This window comes from Suncus etruscus, chromosome 14 (assembly GCF_024139225.1).
Source record: "Suncus etruscus isolate mSunEtr1 chromosome 14, mSunEtr1.pri.cur, whole genome shotgun sequence".
NCBI lineage: Eukaryota > Metazoa > Chordata > Mammalia > Eulipotyphla > Soricidae > Suncus > Suncus etruscus.
This window is the reverse complement of record NC_064861.1, coordinates 39994286-40012597: the sequence shown is the minus strand read 5'-3', so window position 1 is coordinate 40012597 and position 18312 is coordinate 39994286. Positions and strand designations below refer to the sequence as shown.

The following is an 18312-nucleotide window of genomic DNA, read 5'->3' as shown; positions in this document are numbered from 1 at the left end:
TGTCAAGACACTTTACTGCTATATCTGGTTGGTGTTCAGGTCCTTGAGGGCCACATCCTATGAGGCTTGGGAGATCATGTTGTACCAGTGATTGAACAGGGATTAATTGCATCCAAGATGTATACTTTAACACCTGGATTATTTCTCTGTCCCCCATTGATATCATTTTTGATTATCAAATGAAATGAGTAGGTATTACGTGCTTTTAGGCGGAAGTACACTATACATCTTATGAAGTATTCTTGCCAAAAAATCTTTCTTTATCCTGGTCAAGTTTCCTGATCCTGATAGATCTTACTCTCAGTGTATGATAAAGGAAACATAATAAAGGCAACAGAAAATGCCAAATGATTCCTGTGAAGAAGCGATAAAAATTGAGAGTAATAAAGCTGTAAGGAGAAAAAGTGGGAAGGATAATTTGTAACAAAAGAGATTTAAATTAAATGCAAAATCAGGGGTCGTCTTATACGCCTAGTATATTCCGAAAAATGTTTCAATAGCCGCTAAACGAAAATTGTCTGAATATTGCCACAAAAAGAATATTCCAACTCGATCCTGTACCAGTCACTGCCAGGCTGCTTGGACCGCCTCTCTAACTCAGCCAATCCAAGCAGGCTTTTTATGCATGCAAATTAGACAATGTTCCCGAATCTACACTGTCAAAAGCATGCTCAGGTTGGCTAGAGTCAGAGAGGACGTCTATTACAGTATAACCTTTGGACCTTTGCTTGTTGTGATTGGCTCACTGTGGTACATACAGTTGCAGCACAGGAACATTTTGTCTTATACAGCAAATATAGGCCTAAACCTATGTTTTAACTGTAAAATTAGGGGGTCGTCTTATATACCCGGTAGTCTTATACGCCGGAAAATACGGTATTTCATTCTCCTTTTTCTGGGGGGTGGGGGTTTGGGCCACATTCGGTGACGCTTAAGGGTTACTCCTGGCTATGCGCTCAGAAATACGTAAATGTAAATAAGCCCTTGGTACCTTTCTTTGGCTAGCTTAGACCACAGACAGCACGTGATTAAGGAGGATTAAGATTCTGCACCTTGGGAAGAAGACTTCTGCTGCCTTTGATATCCTCCCACCATTCCCAGTGTCACTTTTCTAAGTCCATCCCTACCCAACTAAGCCCACAGCCAATGTATATATTACCAGGTATCAGCCCATACTATGTGGAGTTGGGTGACCTATGATAATCTGGAGTGGTGAAGAGCTCCTTTGGATCTCATTATTTAAATATGTTTAGAATGGTGGATTGTCCTGGTATTCTAGGCAGGAACTAGAGGAAATAGGCCAAATGAAGCCCTGTCTTTCCCTCCCAAAGTTAGCAAGACCTCAAAACTGACCAGGCTCTCCAGGGAACTGGTGTCAGCTGGAACAAAGTTCCGTGAGCTGTTTGCAGGGAACAGAACTAAATGTAAACGGAATTAAATGTAAATAATTCCCCTGGCTTGGGGGACCATATGGAAGCGGGGGGGGGGTGCGGGGGGGGGGGGGATCAAACCGCAGTCATTCCTACATTAGCACCTGCAAGACAAATGCACCACTGCTCTGGCCTTTACTAAAGTAAAGTTTACTTTCCAGTAAACTTTCCTACTAAAGTAAACTTTCCTACTTTCTAAAATAAAATAAAATTTACTTGGAAGGTCCAGTAGGGATTTCAGCCAATATGATGAATACAGACCATTTAGTTTCAAATACAAACATGTTTCTCTTCCCATCTTTTCATTCACAACTAATGGCATTGCCATCCTTCCTTATTAATGGTCTACTATTTGACTTTTCTGAGAGAAACAATAATCTGATAGAACTCATTTTGTGGAAAGACTTCTTTAGCTAATCCAAAGAAAATCTGTAAGCTCATCACATAGAGTGATGAGTGCAGTTGGAAAGATGACTACACTGAAAACTATCATAACAATGTGAATGAATGAGGGAAGTAGAAAGCCTGTCTCGAGTACAGGTGTGGTGGGGTGGTGGGGAGGAGGGAGATCTGGGAAATTGGTGGTGGGAATGTTGCACTGGTGAAGGGGGTGTTCTTTACATGACTGTAATCATACAACTATAATCATATTTGTAATCACGGTGTTTAAATAAAGATAATTATAAAAAAAAAAAGAAAATCTGTGACATATCTATGACACTTAACAAACATGCACTGTTTTCTGTAATAGACTTATTTTGATTTACTCTAAAGCTCCCAACTTTCCAAAACTCTAACATTTTGAGACTCTGATTGAATTTGAATGATGCTAATTTCTTTTTCAGGTTTTTCTACCAAAACATTTGGAGGAGTTGGGATGAAGAAGAGGAGGATGAATATGATTATTTTGTCAGATGTGTTGAACCTCGATTGAGATTGTATGTATTTATAAATGTTCTTATACATAGAAAAATATTGCTATCCTTGTTTTAATATAGTCTGTGCGATATATATCTCTCCACAGATAAAAGTAGAGTTATATACGAATATTATAGTTGTGAGATAATACAGGGATTTAGGCGCTTTCTTGCCTTGTGTGCATCTGACACATTTGATCCCTGACATTGCATATGGTCCTCCATCACTGCCAGGAGAGACTTCCCCTGAGCATGCTAGTGCGTGACCCCAAAACCTAAACAAACAACAAAAAGCAAACCTAACCCATTGACAACTTTATTTTGGGGTCACACCCAGCAGTGTTCAGGGCTTACCCCTGACTCTGGGCAGGAATCATTCCTGGTGGGCTCAGGTATCAAACTTGGTTGGCACCATGCATGGCAATCACCCTACTTTGCTTTGAAACTCATTAACAACTTTCTTAATGAAATTTACAAGTACAGAAAAGCCTATTAGAGTTTATTAACTGAGTTTACAATGGTAAGTTCAAGGAGACCTGAGTTAATAGCTCTGTTTTGTAAATCAGTTGAGCTTAAGTGCTAAATTCCTTTGTTAAATTCAAAGATGTTTAAAAAAATTGAATTTATTTTCATTTAATTTTGAAGGTTTTTTTTTTTTTAATTTTGCTTTTTCAGAGTACATTTTTTTTTGTTTTGTTTTGTTTTGAGGCCACACCCTGTGACGCTCAGGGGTTACTCCTGGCTTGGGGGACCATATGGGATGCCAGGGATTGAATGCCTTACCACTGCACTTTCAGAGTACTTTTAAAGGTATATGAGTTTATTCTGAGTTCTACAATAAAACACAATAGACTAACTTAACAGATTTACTTAGGATGTCTTGTTGAACTCTTGTTCTTAAATCTTATTTCAAAATAGATGAATCAATATTAAATTGTATTAATATTGGATAGTACTTTCCAAAATTTCTAAACATACTCTATTATATTTTGGTAAGTTAACATTTTGGTAGGGAAAAATAGTTTTATACAAAAATACCCCAAATATGTACTGGAGCGGTGGTGTAGCAGTAGGGCATTTGCCTTGCACGCGGCTAACCTAGAACCGACCACAGTGCCATCCCCGGCGTCCCATATGGTCCCCCAAGCCAGAAGCGATTTCTGAGCACAGAGATTCCAAAAAAAAAAAAAATACCCCAAATAAACCATGCAGCTAAAGTTCTGCATTGACTGTTAAATGTAAACATTTAGCTTTCCACTAGGTGGTGGTCTAATTTTTTCTCATATTCCTAAGTGATGATTTAATAGGCAGTGTTGTGAGGTTAAAATAAGAATTTACACTATAAAAGTAATTGTAAAAGTCTGAGATTTCCCCTTGTGTGAAAGATCATTGATTACATAAGGCAATAATTTTTTTTCAATTCTGTGAAACTCAGTTTTATTTAGTAATTTTCTCCTGGTTTAAATCCTAAGTAAAAAATATGTGAACTCTTTGATTACTGGTTTGGCCTGCTGTAGATTCTCTATATATCTGGGTTCTTCATAACTTGATTATGATTTCTGCTTAGAATTTCTAGTTTCTTCAATGCTCAGTTTCTATTTTCACAGCGTGTTGAATAAAATGCCGGAATTTTAATAAGCTTGCATATTTCCTCACTCTGGTATACTTGGTTTTAAAAAAATAATGCTTGATTTTGATTAAAGTAATGAATGTTGTGTGCTTGGAAAATTTATTTTTATTTGTAAAAATATTGTATTCTAATTTGGCAGTATGAACAAGAAGAAATACATAACTTGTACATTACTGGCAGATGGGAAAGTGTAAGGCAGGATTGTTTTGGTTATGACAGGGGTCTCAAACTCGCGGCCCACGGGCCGTTTGCAGCCCTCTGTACAACATTTTGTGGCCCTTCAAATATCGCATTTGGCCGGCCTTCAAATATCGCAGTATTCGTGATAATTCGCTTACCGAATAATAGCAATAAAATCACGTTAGTAAGAAAAAAATCACATTAAACATTCGCATACCCCGAGCTGTTCCGTTTGGGGTATGCAAATGTTTAATGCGATTTTTTGCGATTTTTTTCTTACTAATGCGATTTTTTATTGCGAATATTCGGTAAGCGAAATCCCTTATGTGGCCCTGCCTCACCCCGACTTTGCCTCCTGCGGCCCCCAGGTAAATTGAGTTTGAGACCCCTGGGTTATGGAGAAGAAAAGAGCTTAATGGGGAATCTGAATATTATCAAATATATGTAGACACTTTAAAAAGGACTCATCAAAAGGCAGTTAATATAATTTAAATTAATTTTGTTTGATTTTAACTTAGATATCATGAATTATACTATTAATAATAGAGTTTCAGACATACAGTGTTCTGCTATACCCACCACCAGTGTGTCAATGTCCCTAATTTACCATGTCTTAAGGTTCCGTTGACATTTACTTCCCCATCTCACTCCTTAGCAAACTCAGTTCAGAAGGTCTGTTCTCAGGGTCAGTTACCATTGACCATTTCTTTTGGGTGGGTGGGGCTAGAGTGAGGGGTTTCTAAAATCTGGTGTTGTTCAGGTTTTTTTCCTAGCTTTGTGGTTAGGGATCACTTTGGTAAGGTCAGGGTACCATATATGGTGTTAGGATTGAACCTAGGTCTGCTGAATGCAAAACAAGTGCCCTGCACGCTGAATTATTGTTGCAGTCCCAGTCATCATTTCTTATTCTCTTACTGTGTTTTTTTATATTCATATGAGAGAGATCATTTTGTACTTGTCTATATTCTGAAGATTAGCTTCATTCAGCTTGATACCCTCTAATTTTATTAGGTAGCTCCTAAATGACATGATTTCAACCTTTTCTCTTAGCTGAATAGTATTCCATTCCAATTTCTTTAGTCTTTCATCTACTCTTGGGCATTCAATTCATCAATTTTAAAGGGAATCATGGCACACTTTCTAGCTTTTGTATTATGTGTAAATATTTTTCTTCTCTAATTCAAAATTTGGTTTCAATACTTAGAAAATCCAAAGTCAATGACAACAAAAATGATACCCAATCTACATCAAGCTGTACATGGGGGGAATAGCTTCACTAGCTTTATGGGTGGTAGAAAAGGGGGAAGAGGGATGCATGCTGGGAACAGGAGTGGAGGGAGGACAACACTAGTGGTGGGAATGCCCCTCATTCATTACTACTATGTGCCTTAAATATTACTGCGACAGCGGCGTTTGCCTTGCAAGCAGCCAATCCAGGACCAAAGGTGGTTGGTTCGAATCCCGGTGTCCCATATGGTCCCCCATGCCTGCCAGGAGCTATTTCTGAGCAGACAGCCAGGAGTAACCCCTGAGCACCGCCGGGTGTGACCCAAAAACCAAAAAAAAAAAAAAATATTACTGCGAAAGATTTGTAATTCACTTTGCCCACAATAAAAACAACAAAAAAAATCTTATAGGTTTAAAACACAGTTTATTCACTGCTTACACACTTTGAAACATTGATTGGTGTGAATATTGAAAATGCTAAGACTTATTTTAAATTTTGAATCTTTTTTTTCTTTTGGTTTCTGGGCCTCATCTGGTGACACTCAGGATTACTCTTGGCTCTGTGCTCAGAAATCGCTCCTGGCTTGGGGGAACATAAGGGATGCCGGGGATTTAACCCAGGTTCGTTCTGGGTCATCTGTGTGCAAGGCCAATGCCTCACCATTGTTCTATTGCTCCAGCCCCTAAATTTTGAATCTTATAACAATCTTTGTTACAATTAGATCGTTATTGTTAATCTTTATAATAATAGATCATATAACAAGAAATCAGTGGTTTGGCCCTCAATTTCTCACTTGCAAAGTGGGTTTCCAGTTCTCATTAAATGAGTATGGATTAACCAATATAGACAGAATCCTTACATTTCAAACTTCATTTGATTTATTTACTTGAAATGAATGCAGAAAATTTTTATATATTTGTTGTTTGCTGTTCATATACTTTTTTGTAAATCTGTTTAAAGAATGATTTTTTTCTTTTTTTGCCATCTTATTTAGAACATGACAGTTTTAAAAAAATGCAGAAAACCCCAAACAAACAAGAAAACATCTTGCATGGTAGTTCAAGATCTTAACTGTAATTAGTCAGGGGACTTTTAAAAAATACTTCTCTATTTTCTAGAGAGCAGTTTGTTGGTCTGAGTAGTGGACCTGTCATCTGTATGTTTAAATACTCTCCAGTGGTTCTAATATGTAGTCAAGGTTGACAAAACTCATGACTCGTCAGTATGTTTTTAAATGAGAAAAAAGCAATTATTTAAAAACTATAGGTAATGACAGTATTAACTTTATTTTTAAATCTATTAATTTCACATTCATTAGTTAACTTTATTATACATTCATAAATCTTATATCTAGAAATGATCTCAGGTTATTTTTCTGTTCATATATTTGAGACAATATATGTAATAAATTTTAAGTGCCACGAAGGTTATTTTAGTTTAGTTTAGTTTTAGTTAGTTATGGCAATCTTGTTTTTTTTCCAGAGAAAATAATAATCTTTCTCAGTGAGTACTTAGCATAATTTTGTGCTATAAAGGTACTTTAAATGTAAGAAAGACTTAGATGTTTTAAATAATTTCTAATTCTTAATCCTATGAATATGGTAATCTTATACATTCTTATGAAACTGTTTTGGATACTTTTTCTCTTCACCCTTTATGTCCAGTGTCCTTTGCCACTCACTTATTAAGATTTTAAATCTAAAAGAGGAATAAGTTCTTATTAAATAATGATTATAAAATGTGTGGTATGACTGTTCAGAGTTTCTGTAGCACAAATGATTGGATCTAAGGAATAATAGGTGTAATTCTTCATAAAGTAGTGATCCTGAAGTAGTGTTGCTTAAAAATTTTAATAGCTTCCACTTATAGTGGAGTGCTATTCAGGAAGCCTTAACATTTTTTCTGGTTTGATCGTATAAAACACTTCTTAGTGTGTCTTTGAGGACCAAATGGGGTTTTTTAATGATAGAAAATGTGTCTGAAAGGCAATTGATTTCAGTTTGCTTTTAACTTTTAGACATTATGACATTCTTGAAGACCGAGTTCCTTCAGGACTTATTGTTGACTACCGTAATCTCTTGTCTCAATGTGAAGAGAGTTACACAAGATTTTTAAATTTGAGAAGCAGTTTGTCAAATTGTAAATCTGATTCTGAGCAGGAAAACATTTCGATGGTAGAAGGTTTAAAATTGTATTCAGAGATTGAACAGTTGAAACAAAAGCTGAAACTCATTGAGAATCCTTTGTTGAGGTATGTTGACTTTACTGTATCCCTTGTTAGCTTCGTTTCTTACTATCTTAGAGAACTAATTGGTTTCTGGTTTCTTTAAAAGGTATGTGTTTGGATATCAGAAGAATTCTAATATCCAAGCAAAGGGTATTCGTCCAAATGGTCAGAAGGTCACCCACGTGGTTTCTTCTATCATGATGACTGGTCTACTACATTCCCTGGTTAGGGACAGACTTTCTCGGGAGTCTTGTAAGGAAGAAACAGAAATTCAGGTAAGGGGCCAGAGTGGTAGCATAGCACATAGGGCGCTTGCCACATGCGGCCGACTCAGGTTCAATCCCTGGCATCTTCTGCCAGGAATAAGCTCAAAGCCAGGAGTAACCCCTGAGCACCACTGGGTGTGGCCCCACAACCCCCCCTTCCCCCCAAAAAAAGGGAAAGAAAAATAAAAGAAATAAGGAGACAACATATTCTTGGTGACTGTTTGCTGGTGTGTGTGTGTGTTGTTGTTTTTATGTGTGTGTGTTTTGTTGTTTTTATGTGTGTGTGTGTGTGTTTTGTTGTTGTTTTTATGATTCACCCAGGCAAATTTTTACAAAATCTATGAAGTTCTTAGGAGTTTCCCAGAGTTGGTTTTCTGTAAAATGGGATGTAGGTAGGATATTGTCTTCCATCAGTACTAATCATTTAACAAGCATACCTTGGACTTAGTGTAGTAGTACCAAAGGAAATAACTTAAAAATATAGACATCAGAGATATTGTAGGTTTGGTTGTAGATCACTGAATAAAGCCAAAATTATAGTAAAGGGAGCTACACAAATTTTCTGGTTTCCCAGTTCATATGAAAAAGTGTGCAATAGCCTTGTCTAAAAAGTACATACCTTAATTTTAAAATCTATTGCTAAAAAAGTAATCATTGTCTTCACTTAAGAAAGTTAAAATCTGGGCCCGGAGAGATAGCACAGTGGTGTTTGCCTTACAAGCAGCCGATCCAGGACCAAAGGTGGTTGGTTTGAATCCCGGTGTCCCATATGGTCCCCCGTGCCTGCCAGGAGCTATTTCTGAGCAGACAGCCAGGAGTAACCCCTGAGCAATGCCGGGTGTGGCTCAAAAACCAAAAAAAAAAAGTTATAATCTTTTTGCTTATAAAAACACATTAACTTTCAAGTGCAATTAAACTAAGTATAAGAAAATGAATCATGTCTGTCCCTCTTTTCAAAGTAAGATACATTGCCACTTAGAGTAATTAATACTCAGGTTGCTTTTGGAGTTTATATTTTCAGTATATTCTTTTTTTTTTCTCCTAGTTCCATAGTGATCCTTTGTCTGCTATAGATGCATGTTATGAAGGTGATACTGTTATTATTTGTCCTGGTCATTATCTGGTACATGGATCATTCTCTATTGCTGACTCTATTGAGTTGGAAGGTGAGTATGGAAGATTGCCCACCAGACCTCCTATGCATGATACACTTAAAAATGCTTGAATCTACAGATTATGCTTTCAAAAGAATTTCCTTGAAATATAAATGTTACCAGGATTGAATATTATTTCAGCAATTAAAATATGGTCGTGGGGCAGAGTGATAGCACAGCTAGTAGGGTGTTTCACTTGAATAGGACTGACCTGGGTTCAATCCTCAACATTCTCATATGGTCCCCTGAGCTAGCTAGGATTGATTTCTGAGCACAGTCAGGAGTAACCCTGAGCCTTGGCAGATCTTTTGTGGTATTATATGTGTTAGGAAGATAGGTATATAACAAAAAGAATCCTTAAGAAGCATACTTATCCATATTGTAAGTGGGTTTATGATAAGGAAATCTTTATTTATAAAATAAAAATATATTTTTAGCAATATTTTTTCAAGCTTTAGAATTTTTGTTTATTTGGTTTTTGGTACTCAGGGGTTACTCCTGGCTCTGTGCTCAGATATTACTCCTGGCAGGCTCAGTGGACCATATAGGTTGCTGGGGACTAAACCCAGGTCAGCCACATGCAAGGCAAATGACCTACCTGCTATGCTATCGCTCCAGCCCCAAAGTTTATTATTTTTTAATTTGTTGCTTATTCTTAGTTCATATGTTATGGATATTTGTGTGAATGGTTCTTTGTTTTAAATTTAGCTTTTTTGAAAGGTAAAATACATTTATCATGGAACTAGACCAAAACAACTTTATTTTAATTATTTATAAGTTTTCTATATGTCACAACAACCTACATTTTGTATCTGGATCAAAGTTTTGCTTCTGAGAAAATTGATGTTAGAAGATCCTATTAAAAATAACTTTAGCAGTTATGATTTTATCATGACTTACCATATATTTAGAATATTTTTAAATTTAGGTTATTTCCTAATCATTCATCTCAGTCCTGTATATTTCTATAATGTGCCAAATTTAGATGTACCTGTTTAACTAACCGCCAAAAGAGCTCCAAGTTAGTAATAAGTTTGTAATGCAATAAACCATATATCATTTCAGGAGTTCTGCAGCTGTTCACAAATTGCTTAAGCTATGTTCTTTATCTTGTCAAAACCTCTTATTGGAAGCAAGGCTGGGAGTTTAATTTTCTACAGTTCACTGCTACATCACATCACTTTCATTTCTGTTTTATGTGTGTAATTTTTGTTTTTCTCCACTCCAACATTTGATATATAATAGATGTATGTATGTAAGTAAAACATCTGCAGGATAAAATCACTATAATAAAATATTTCTGGCATAGTGAAAAAGCACTTATATTATAGCTCGCATATAGGTAAGAGTTATTCCTAGATTGTGGAGGAAATTATAATGTAATTTCCAGAGACATAAATAATCACAAAGTTTTGATAGTTACCTATAAAAATAACTAAATTTGCTTACAAACAAAATGTTTAAGATTTTGGTGAATCAGGTATTTCTAGTTAACACTAAAAATGTGAAATTCTTGTTCGTAAGTTTAATTTTATCTAATAGTTTGTAAGAAGTGATTATGTAACAGAATGTAAAGGATATTCACAGTACATACAATGGGTATTTCTTGAATAGAACATACACTCTTAAGTGATTATTTTATTTTATATTTTGGGTTTTAGGCTACACCTAGTGGCACTCAGGGATTACTCCTGGCTGTACCTCAGGAATCACTCCGGGCATGTTCGGGAAACCATATGGGATGCCGCGAATTGAACCCAAATTGGCAGCATGCAAGGCAAACACTCTATTCACTGTGCTATCTCGCTGTCCCCTGATTTTATCTTTTAAACTACTTGGAATATATAACCTATTTATATAATAATTTTATTTTTTTATCTTAATATATTAGTTTTTTATATTTTTTGTCATTTTGATAATTTATTATAGAAAATGCGCAAAGTACAGGTAGACATATTAAAAGAATCAGAAAAAGGGCCCGGAGAAATAGCACAGCAGCATTTGCCTTGCAAGCAGCCGATTTAGGACCTAAGGTGGTTGGTTCGAATCCCGGTGTCCCATATGGTCCCCCGTGCATGCCAGGAGCTATTTCTGAGCGGACAGCCAGGAGTAACCCCTGAGCACCGCCGGGTGTGGCCCAAAATACCAAAAAAAAAAAAAAAAAAAGAATCAGAAAAAGAACAATCTATAATTCATTCATGCAGCCTCTTCCACTGGCAACATTCCCTAAAGAGTTTTTTTGTGTTCTCTAATGTCCCTGAAGTCTTGTCTATATTTATAAAGCATATGTAAATTTAGTGATTTTGTCTATTTAATGTGTTTTGCTTTCTTTTACTGATATTTACACAAAATTATTTTTTCATGTTGGTGATGTGTTTTCTCATTTTGTTGAAAGTCAGGCAAGTTTTCTAGTTTTTTTACGCATCAATTATTTTTGGTGTGGGGGGGGCGCACCCAGTGATGCTCAGGGATTATTCCTGGCTATGCACTCAGTAATCGCTCCTGGCTCGGAGGGCCATATGGGACCTCAGGGATAGAATTGAAGTCCTTCCTGGGTCAGCTGCATGCAAGGCAAATGCCCTACCCCTGTGCTAGTGCTCCAGCCCCATGCACCAAATTTTTTAAGTCTATTGAGAGGTCTGGCTTCTGTTACTAGTTTAACATTTATAGAGGTCCATGTTGTTTTTTATTGGTTAATAATATAGATCTTTAAACTTCAAATAATAGGTAAAATTATCAGGTTTTGTTTATGAGATTAAAATTAGATTATCATAATGCTTGAATTTTTTTTTTTTTTTTTTTTTTTTTTTTTTTTTTTTTGGTTTTTGGTTTTTGGGTCACACCCAGTGGTGCTCAGGGGTTACTCCTGGCTGTCTGCTCAAAAATAGCTCCTGGCAGGCACGGGGGACCTTATGGGACACCGGGATTCGAACCAACCACCTTTGGTCCTGGATCGACTGCTTGCAAGGCAAACACCGCTGTGTTATCTCTCCGGGCCCGATGCTTGAATATTTTCAAATCTAATTTTCTTTTTCTTCTTTCTGTCCATTATTATTATTGTTGCTGTTATAACCTGATGTCACATACACCTGGCTCTCATGCCTGTATTTTTAGGTTGTGCTTGATGGGAGAATTGTATGTTTGGTATCAGTGCTTGGATGTACTCCTGTTGGATTCACATACTATATTTTATTTTAATTAATTTATAGTTTTTGGGTCACACCGGCGGCATTCAGGGGTTACTTCTGACTCTGCATTCAGAAATCGCTCCTGGCAGGCTCGGGGGACCATATGGGATGCCAAGATTTGAACCACCGCCCATCCTGGGTTGGCTGCGTGAAAGGCAAATGCCCTACCACTGTGCTCTCTCTCTCCGGCCCCTATTTTAATTTTTTTGGCTTTAGGGTCACTTGCTGAATTCAGGGCTTACTCCTGGCTCCTACTGAGCTCAGAGACCATATAGAATGCCAGAGTCATCTCTATGCAAGACAAGAACTATACCTACCCATTGTACTATTTCTCCAATTCCATGGGCTCACACCTTTTTGTTGTGGTATTTCCACACACTTGGCTGTTACGTCTTGGAGATTGCATACTCAGCCTTTTGTGTCAGGAGTTCCAAACAGCAGTCTGTAGGTACTGTGCTTGGCAGCAGTATAGAATTCACAACTTGAGACTTGCAAGGCAGGGATATTAAACCAATGAGCCATCACTGAGGTTCCCCAGACCTAATATATATTATAATAATAGAATCTTGGAGAAAATTTTAAGGGTTAAATGGTTTAAAATCTTTCAACTCAACAATAAAATTATTTTCTTTTGTTTTTTGGCTCCAACCCAGTTGTGCTCAGGATTTCCTCCTGGTTCTGTGCTTCAGGCATTGTATGTTCAATGGGTCAAAGCAGAGAGGGTCTTCAAGACCAGTGCCTTAACCCTTGTACTATCTCTGTTATGATTTCTCTGAGATGATTTTCTTTTCATTCTTTCTTCCTCCCTACTTTCCTTACTTTTATTAAGATACCGTGATTTACAGTGCTGTTATTTTTACTTTTCATGCATTCATGCATTGTTCTAAACCACAACCCCATTTTCTTCACCAATGTCTCAAGTGCTCCCTCATCACAACTCATTCTTGTATTATAAGCTTAGTTCTATAGAGAAAATTTTTAGAAAATTTCCTCGAAAACTTGTTTTCTATGTTTCTTTACGTCCATATATGAGAGCCATCTTTTTAATTGTGGAGATGGTGACACCTATACATGTATTGATGGATAAAGCAAAAATCCTAAAACCCCACAAATACACATGTATTTATGGATAAATCTAAACTCTTTCAACTTCAAAATTGTAAATTGATAAGTAGATAAAGAAAAATTTTATATGAGTATGGTATATATACTAACACAGTTAAATATTGATATGAGATAGTTAGATCCTACAAGTATACAGTTTAGGAAGAGTTAAGAGAAGAAAATAAAGAAAAATTTAAGGGAATATCTAACTAGGTTTGTAAAGGCATAAAAGTAGGTTCAATCTTAAGGGATATTGGTTTTATGTTAGAAAATGTATTATAGATAGTGCTTATTAAATCTCTGCATTAACAAATAATAAATTGCAATTAAATATCTATAAAGGTAGCAATATCACCTGTTTAGACATAGCACATTCAATAGAAGTGAAATGTTAATTTATTATTGAAATTAAAAATCACTTAGCGGGGCTGGAGAAATAGCATGGAGGTAAGGCATTTGCCTTGCATGCAGAAGGACAGTGGTTCGAATCCCGGCATTCCATATGGTCCCTGAGCCTGCCAGGAACGATTTCTGAGTGCAGAGCCAGGAGTAACCCCTGAGCACTTGCCAGGTATGACCCCCCCCCCCAAAAAAAAAAAAAACAACCAAAAAACAAAAACATCACTTACCAAGCTAGGAATAAACAGACTTCTCTTAATCTAGTAGAGGGCCAATACTCAGTCAGTGATGAAATGGTGAGAGGTTTTTTGTTTTTGTTTTTTTTTTTTTTGCTTCTTGCACATTTGGTTTCAAGGCTATGAACTCCCTAGGCCGTTTTCTGCTCTGGGTAACTTATGTGAAGTAAGGAGAGAGAGGCAGCAACTTGTGTTTATGCAAAGCATATTTGACATACTCTAAATCTCAGGTCTGAGGTTCCAGGCTCTGATGAGTCCCAAAGCTTTACTGGGACACCCCCAGACAGAACCGGGGGTAAGAACATCTGACACCACCCACACACACTTAGCACCACTGACTGTGGCCCATAAAGCTAAAGGGGAATTAAAAAAAAAAAACACTTTCAGTATTCATTCACAAATCTGGAGAATCTCCAAAATACTCTAAAGGATTTTAATGAAGGCTTCATTACATAAGCCTGATGAACTCATTGACCATTACCAATTGAACTCAGTCTGTGAGTGGGGAGTGGAACCTTCTAATCATTGGTTGTGTCTCCTGGGAAATCTGTCCTCCCATCTTAAGTGGGGATCAAGATCCTTTTAATAATAACAACAAAAAGATTCCTATTTATTTTCTCCACAGGAAACTTCAAGAGTTTTGGGAGTGTATGAGATTTTTTAAAAATATTTTTATATATAATAAAATTATTTTTTGTATTTTTGTATCTCAGTGACTATCATATTTTTCTTATCTAACAATAACCAATATTGTGCATTTGCTACATATCTACAGATATGTAGAGGAATAATTAGATACTTCATGTAGTTGGTTGATCTCAAGTGACATTTGGAATTATTTGCAAAAGAGAAATCAAGAAGTGAAAAGGTCTAACAACTTTGTGGTAGACCTTTTTCCTTTATATCTTAAACATTTTTGCTTTCTTTCACAGGATATGGTCTACCAGATGATATTGTAATAGAAAAGAAGGGCAAAGGAGACACTTTTGTGGATTGTACAGGTGCAGATATTAAAATCTCAGGCATAAAATTTGTTCAGCATGATGCTGTAGAAGGAATCCTAAGTAAGTATCTGAATATTTAGTGTTTTATTTGTTGCAGGTTTAGAAATTTTTTCTGGAAGACTCAAGTTTCATAAAATACCACTCCAGTCAATGGGAAGCTAATTATTTTGTTATAGCTTGATTACTTTGGAAACTTACTCAAAAGTAAAAAATTAGTTTATTCTATTTTTGAATGTGGTCTGTTTTGTATTTGACATTTAACCTTAACCTCAAACTAGCCATTCACATTGCATTCATATTTTTTAATTGGGTCATACCCAGCAGCGCTCAGGGGTTACTCCCGGCTCTATGCTCAGAAATCGCCCCTGGCAGGCACAGGGGACCATATGGGATGCCAGGATTCAAACCACTGTCCTGCATGGAAGGCAAATGCCTTACCTCCATGCTATCTCTCCGGCCCCCTGAATCCCTTTTCTTGATTGAACCTGTTTTTCTCCCATGACTTTCAGGGGAAGTTACTTTTTTTTTTTTTTTTTGGTTTTTGGGCCACACCCTGTAACGCTCAGGGGTTACTCCTGGCTATGTGCTCAGAAGTTGCTCCTGGCTTGGGGGACCATATGGGACACCGGGGGATCGAACCGCGGTCCGTCCAAGGCTAGCACAGGCAAGGCAGGCACCTTACCTTTAGCGCCACCGCCCGGCCCCGGGAAGTTACTTTTTGATAATTTTTTCTTAATGAAAATTTATTTTTAATGTAGTTCTGCATTTCTGATATTGTCATTTGCTTTTGAAGGAGGCTGCTTTTGAAATTTTCAAATTTGTTTTATTTATTATCAATTTGTAATTCCAATAGCAAAATTTAAATGGACATTACTCTTTGGAACTATTTAGATTATATATATCATCTCATTCATTTTTAATATTAGAAAATATTACTTCTTGAAGCAGTTGATTGCATATTTTCATCATAGTCATTCATCGTGGCAAGACTACATTGGAAAATTGTGTACTACAATGTGAAACTACAGGAGTCACAGTACGAACTTCAGCAGAATTTTTAATGAAGAACTCAGATTTATATGGTGCCAAGGTATCTTTTTCTTCTGGAAGTAGTTCAGCCTTAACGTCTAATAAGTAAATAAAATGCACTACTATTTTTATTTTTAATATAAACTATTTTAAATTTAATTGAAGAACCATTGTTTATAAAGTTGATAGTTGAGTTTTAGATGTATAATATTCAACACCAATCCTACCACAGTGTCAACTCCCATCACCAGTGTTCCCATACTTGTCATCCCCCAGCCTCCAACCAATTTTTTTTTTCTAAGTATAGTATCATGCCATCTGCAAACAGTGAGAGCTTGACTTCTTCCTTTTCTATCTGGATGCTTTTTTTTTTGCCTCCCATCTTTTTTATCCTCTTCTGCCATTTCTGACTCATATTCCTGTTTGATAATATGCTTTCTGTCACTATCAATTAGGTGTATTTTCAGGATGTTTTCATAAAAGAAATCATTCAATATGAATTCCTTTGCTCTTTTACTCAGCATAGTAAGAGGTTCATAGATTTTTTGGGGGTTGTTTGTGTGTGTGTGTGTGTGTGTGTGTGTGTGTGTGTGTGTGTGTGTGTGTGTGTGTATTATCTGGATACTCTTGATATGTTTTTCTTGCCTAAACTATTTTATTATAGTTTAAGTAACATGGTTATGATAATGTTAAACTTTATGGTATTGATGTCCAAAGTTATTGCACCATCACTACCATCAAGTGATTTATTTGGGAGGCAGGGCTTGGGTTTTTAGGCCATATCCAGCTGTACTCAGGACTTACTTCTGGCTTTATGCTTAGAGATCACTTCTGGAGATTCTGGGATAGACCATGTACAGTGTCAGGGATTGAACTGGGATTGGCCATAACTCTCATTGTGTTTGGCCCCCTAAATGGTTCATTTTTTAAAATTAGTTCTTATATCTAGCCTCAAAATATATTTTCCAGATTCTGATACTGTTTTACTACTTGAATATTTCTAAGATGATGACCAGTTTGAATAAGTATATCTTCTAATATAATTAAGTGACTTTTTTATTTTCTAGAATCAGAAAACATATATCCAGAGTAAAAAAGAGTGGAACAGTAATTTAATATTGCTATCCTTAGCCATTGATGTATTGGGTGGGGGTGCGGGAGTGGGTAGGAAAATGGAATGAGCATGATAAATGATGGTAGACATATTTTGAAGTGTTGATAGAGCTAATTGGACTTTTCATAAGACACTTATTATCTGCACCATGTTAAAGTCTAAGAGATAATTATGGCATATCTCATATAGTCTTTCCTTTTAAAAATGTATTGAAGGTGGAGAGAGTGCAGTAGGTAGGGTGTTTACCTTGCAAGTGACCTGAGAACAGTGTGTAGTGATCCCTTAGCACAGAACCAGGAATAATCCCTGAGCATAGGTAGTTCTGGCCCCAAAACAAAAAACCGAAAATAAAGATTAATTGTGATTTGTAACATGTAGGGTGCTGGTATTGAAATATATCCTGGAAGTAAGTGCACCTTGAGTGACAATGGGATACATCACTGCAAAGAAGGAATTCTCATAAAGGTGAGCACCTTCTGAAACCCTCTCGTTTTAAAGTTTTCACCTAAGGAATGTTTTATCATTAAACTTTCATGTTGTTTTCTGGGGTTTTTTTTTTTTGTGTGTTTGTTTGTTTTATTTTTGGGGGGTCACACCTGGCAGCGCTCAGGGATTACTTCTGGTTCTACACTCAGAAATTGCTCCTGGCAGACTCGGGGACCATGTGGGATGCCAGGATCCGAACCACCATCCTTATGCATGCAAGGCAAAGGCCTTACCTCCATGCTATCTCTCTGGCCCGTTTTCTGGTTTTAGAATGTACAAATATAGCATTTAAAGGAATCTCACAGAGACTTGCAATCACTCTCTGCTAATATTTAAATTATGTGTCATTCAGTTCAAGCTGTGTTATCACATTAATCAACATGTCTTTTCTATTTTTATTTTTAGAAATGCCTAAAAAAATTGAAAATTTTTTATACAGACAGCATTGAATATGATGGTTTCTTAAAATGTATTCTCAATATCACAGGATTTCTTAGATGAACATTATGACATCCCCCAAATATCTATGGTGAATAACATCATTCACAATAATGAAGGTTATGGTGTTGTCTTAGTGAAGCCTACAATTTTCTCTGACTTTGAAGAAAATGTACAAGATGGAACTCAAGGTAATTTTGAATTTTTGCTCTCATGTACTTAATTTCAGTATTTAATTCTGATCAAGGATTTGAGTCTTCTTCCTTTTCTTAAAAAAAAAAA

At 36.4% G+C, this 18312-nt stretch overlaps 2 protein-coding genes across 2 annotated transcripts in view; one reads left to right on the top strand and one right to left on the bottom strand.

The window, feature by feature from the left end:
- The window catches only part of GPT2 (glutamic--pyruvic transaminase 2), a 690974-nt gene that overhangs the window by 373996 nt on the left and 298666 nt on the right, over nt 1–18312 (bottom strand). The window lies entirely within an intron of this gene.
- SHCBP1 (SHC binding and spindle associated 1) overlaps nt 1–18312 on the top strand; it is a 36514-nt gene that overhangs the window by 13596 nt on the left and 4606 nt on the right. Inside the window, exons 5-12 of the mRNA XM_049787393.1 lie at nt 2276–2368; nt 7403–7636; nt 7719–7887; nt 8924–9044; nt 14892–15023; nt 15935–16053; nt 17485–17571; nt 18080–18221. Coding sequence (XP_049643350.1) covers nt 2276–2368; nt 7403–7636; nt 7719–7887; nt 8924–9044; nt 14892–15023; nt 15935–16053; nt 17485–17571; nt 18080–18221 — 1097 coding nt within the window. The remainder of the gene's footprint in view (nt 1–2275; nt 2369–7402; nt 7637–7718; nt 7888–8923; nt 9045–14891; nt 15024–15934; nt 16054–17484; nt 17572–18079; nt 18222–18312) is intronic.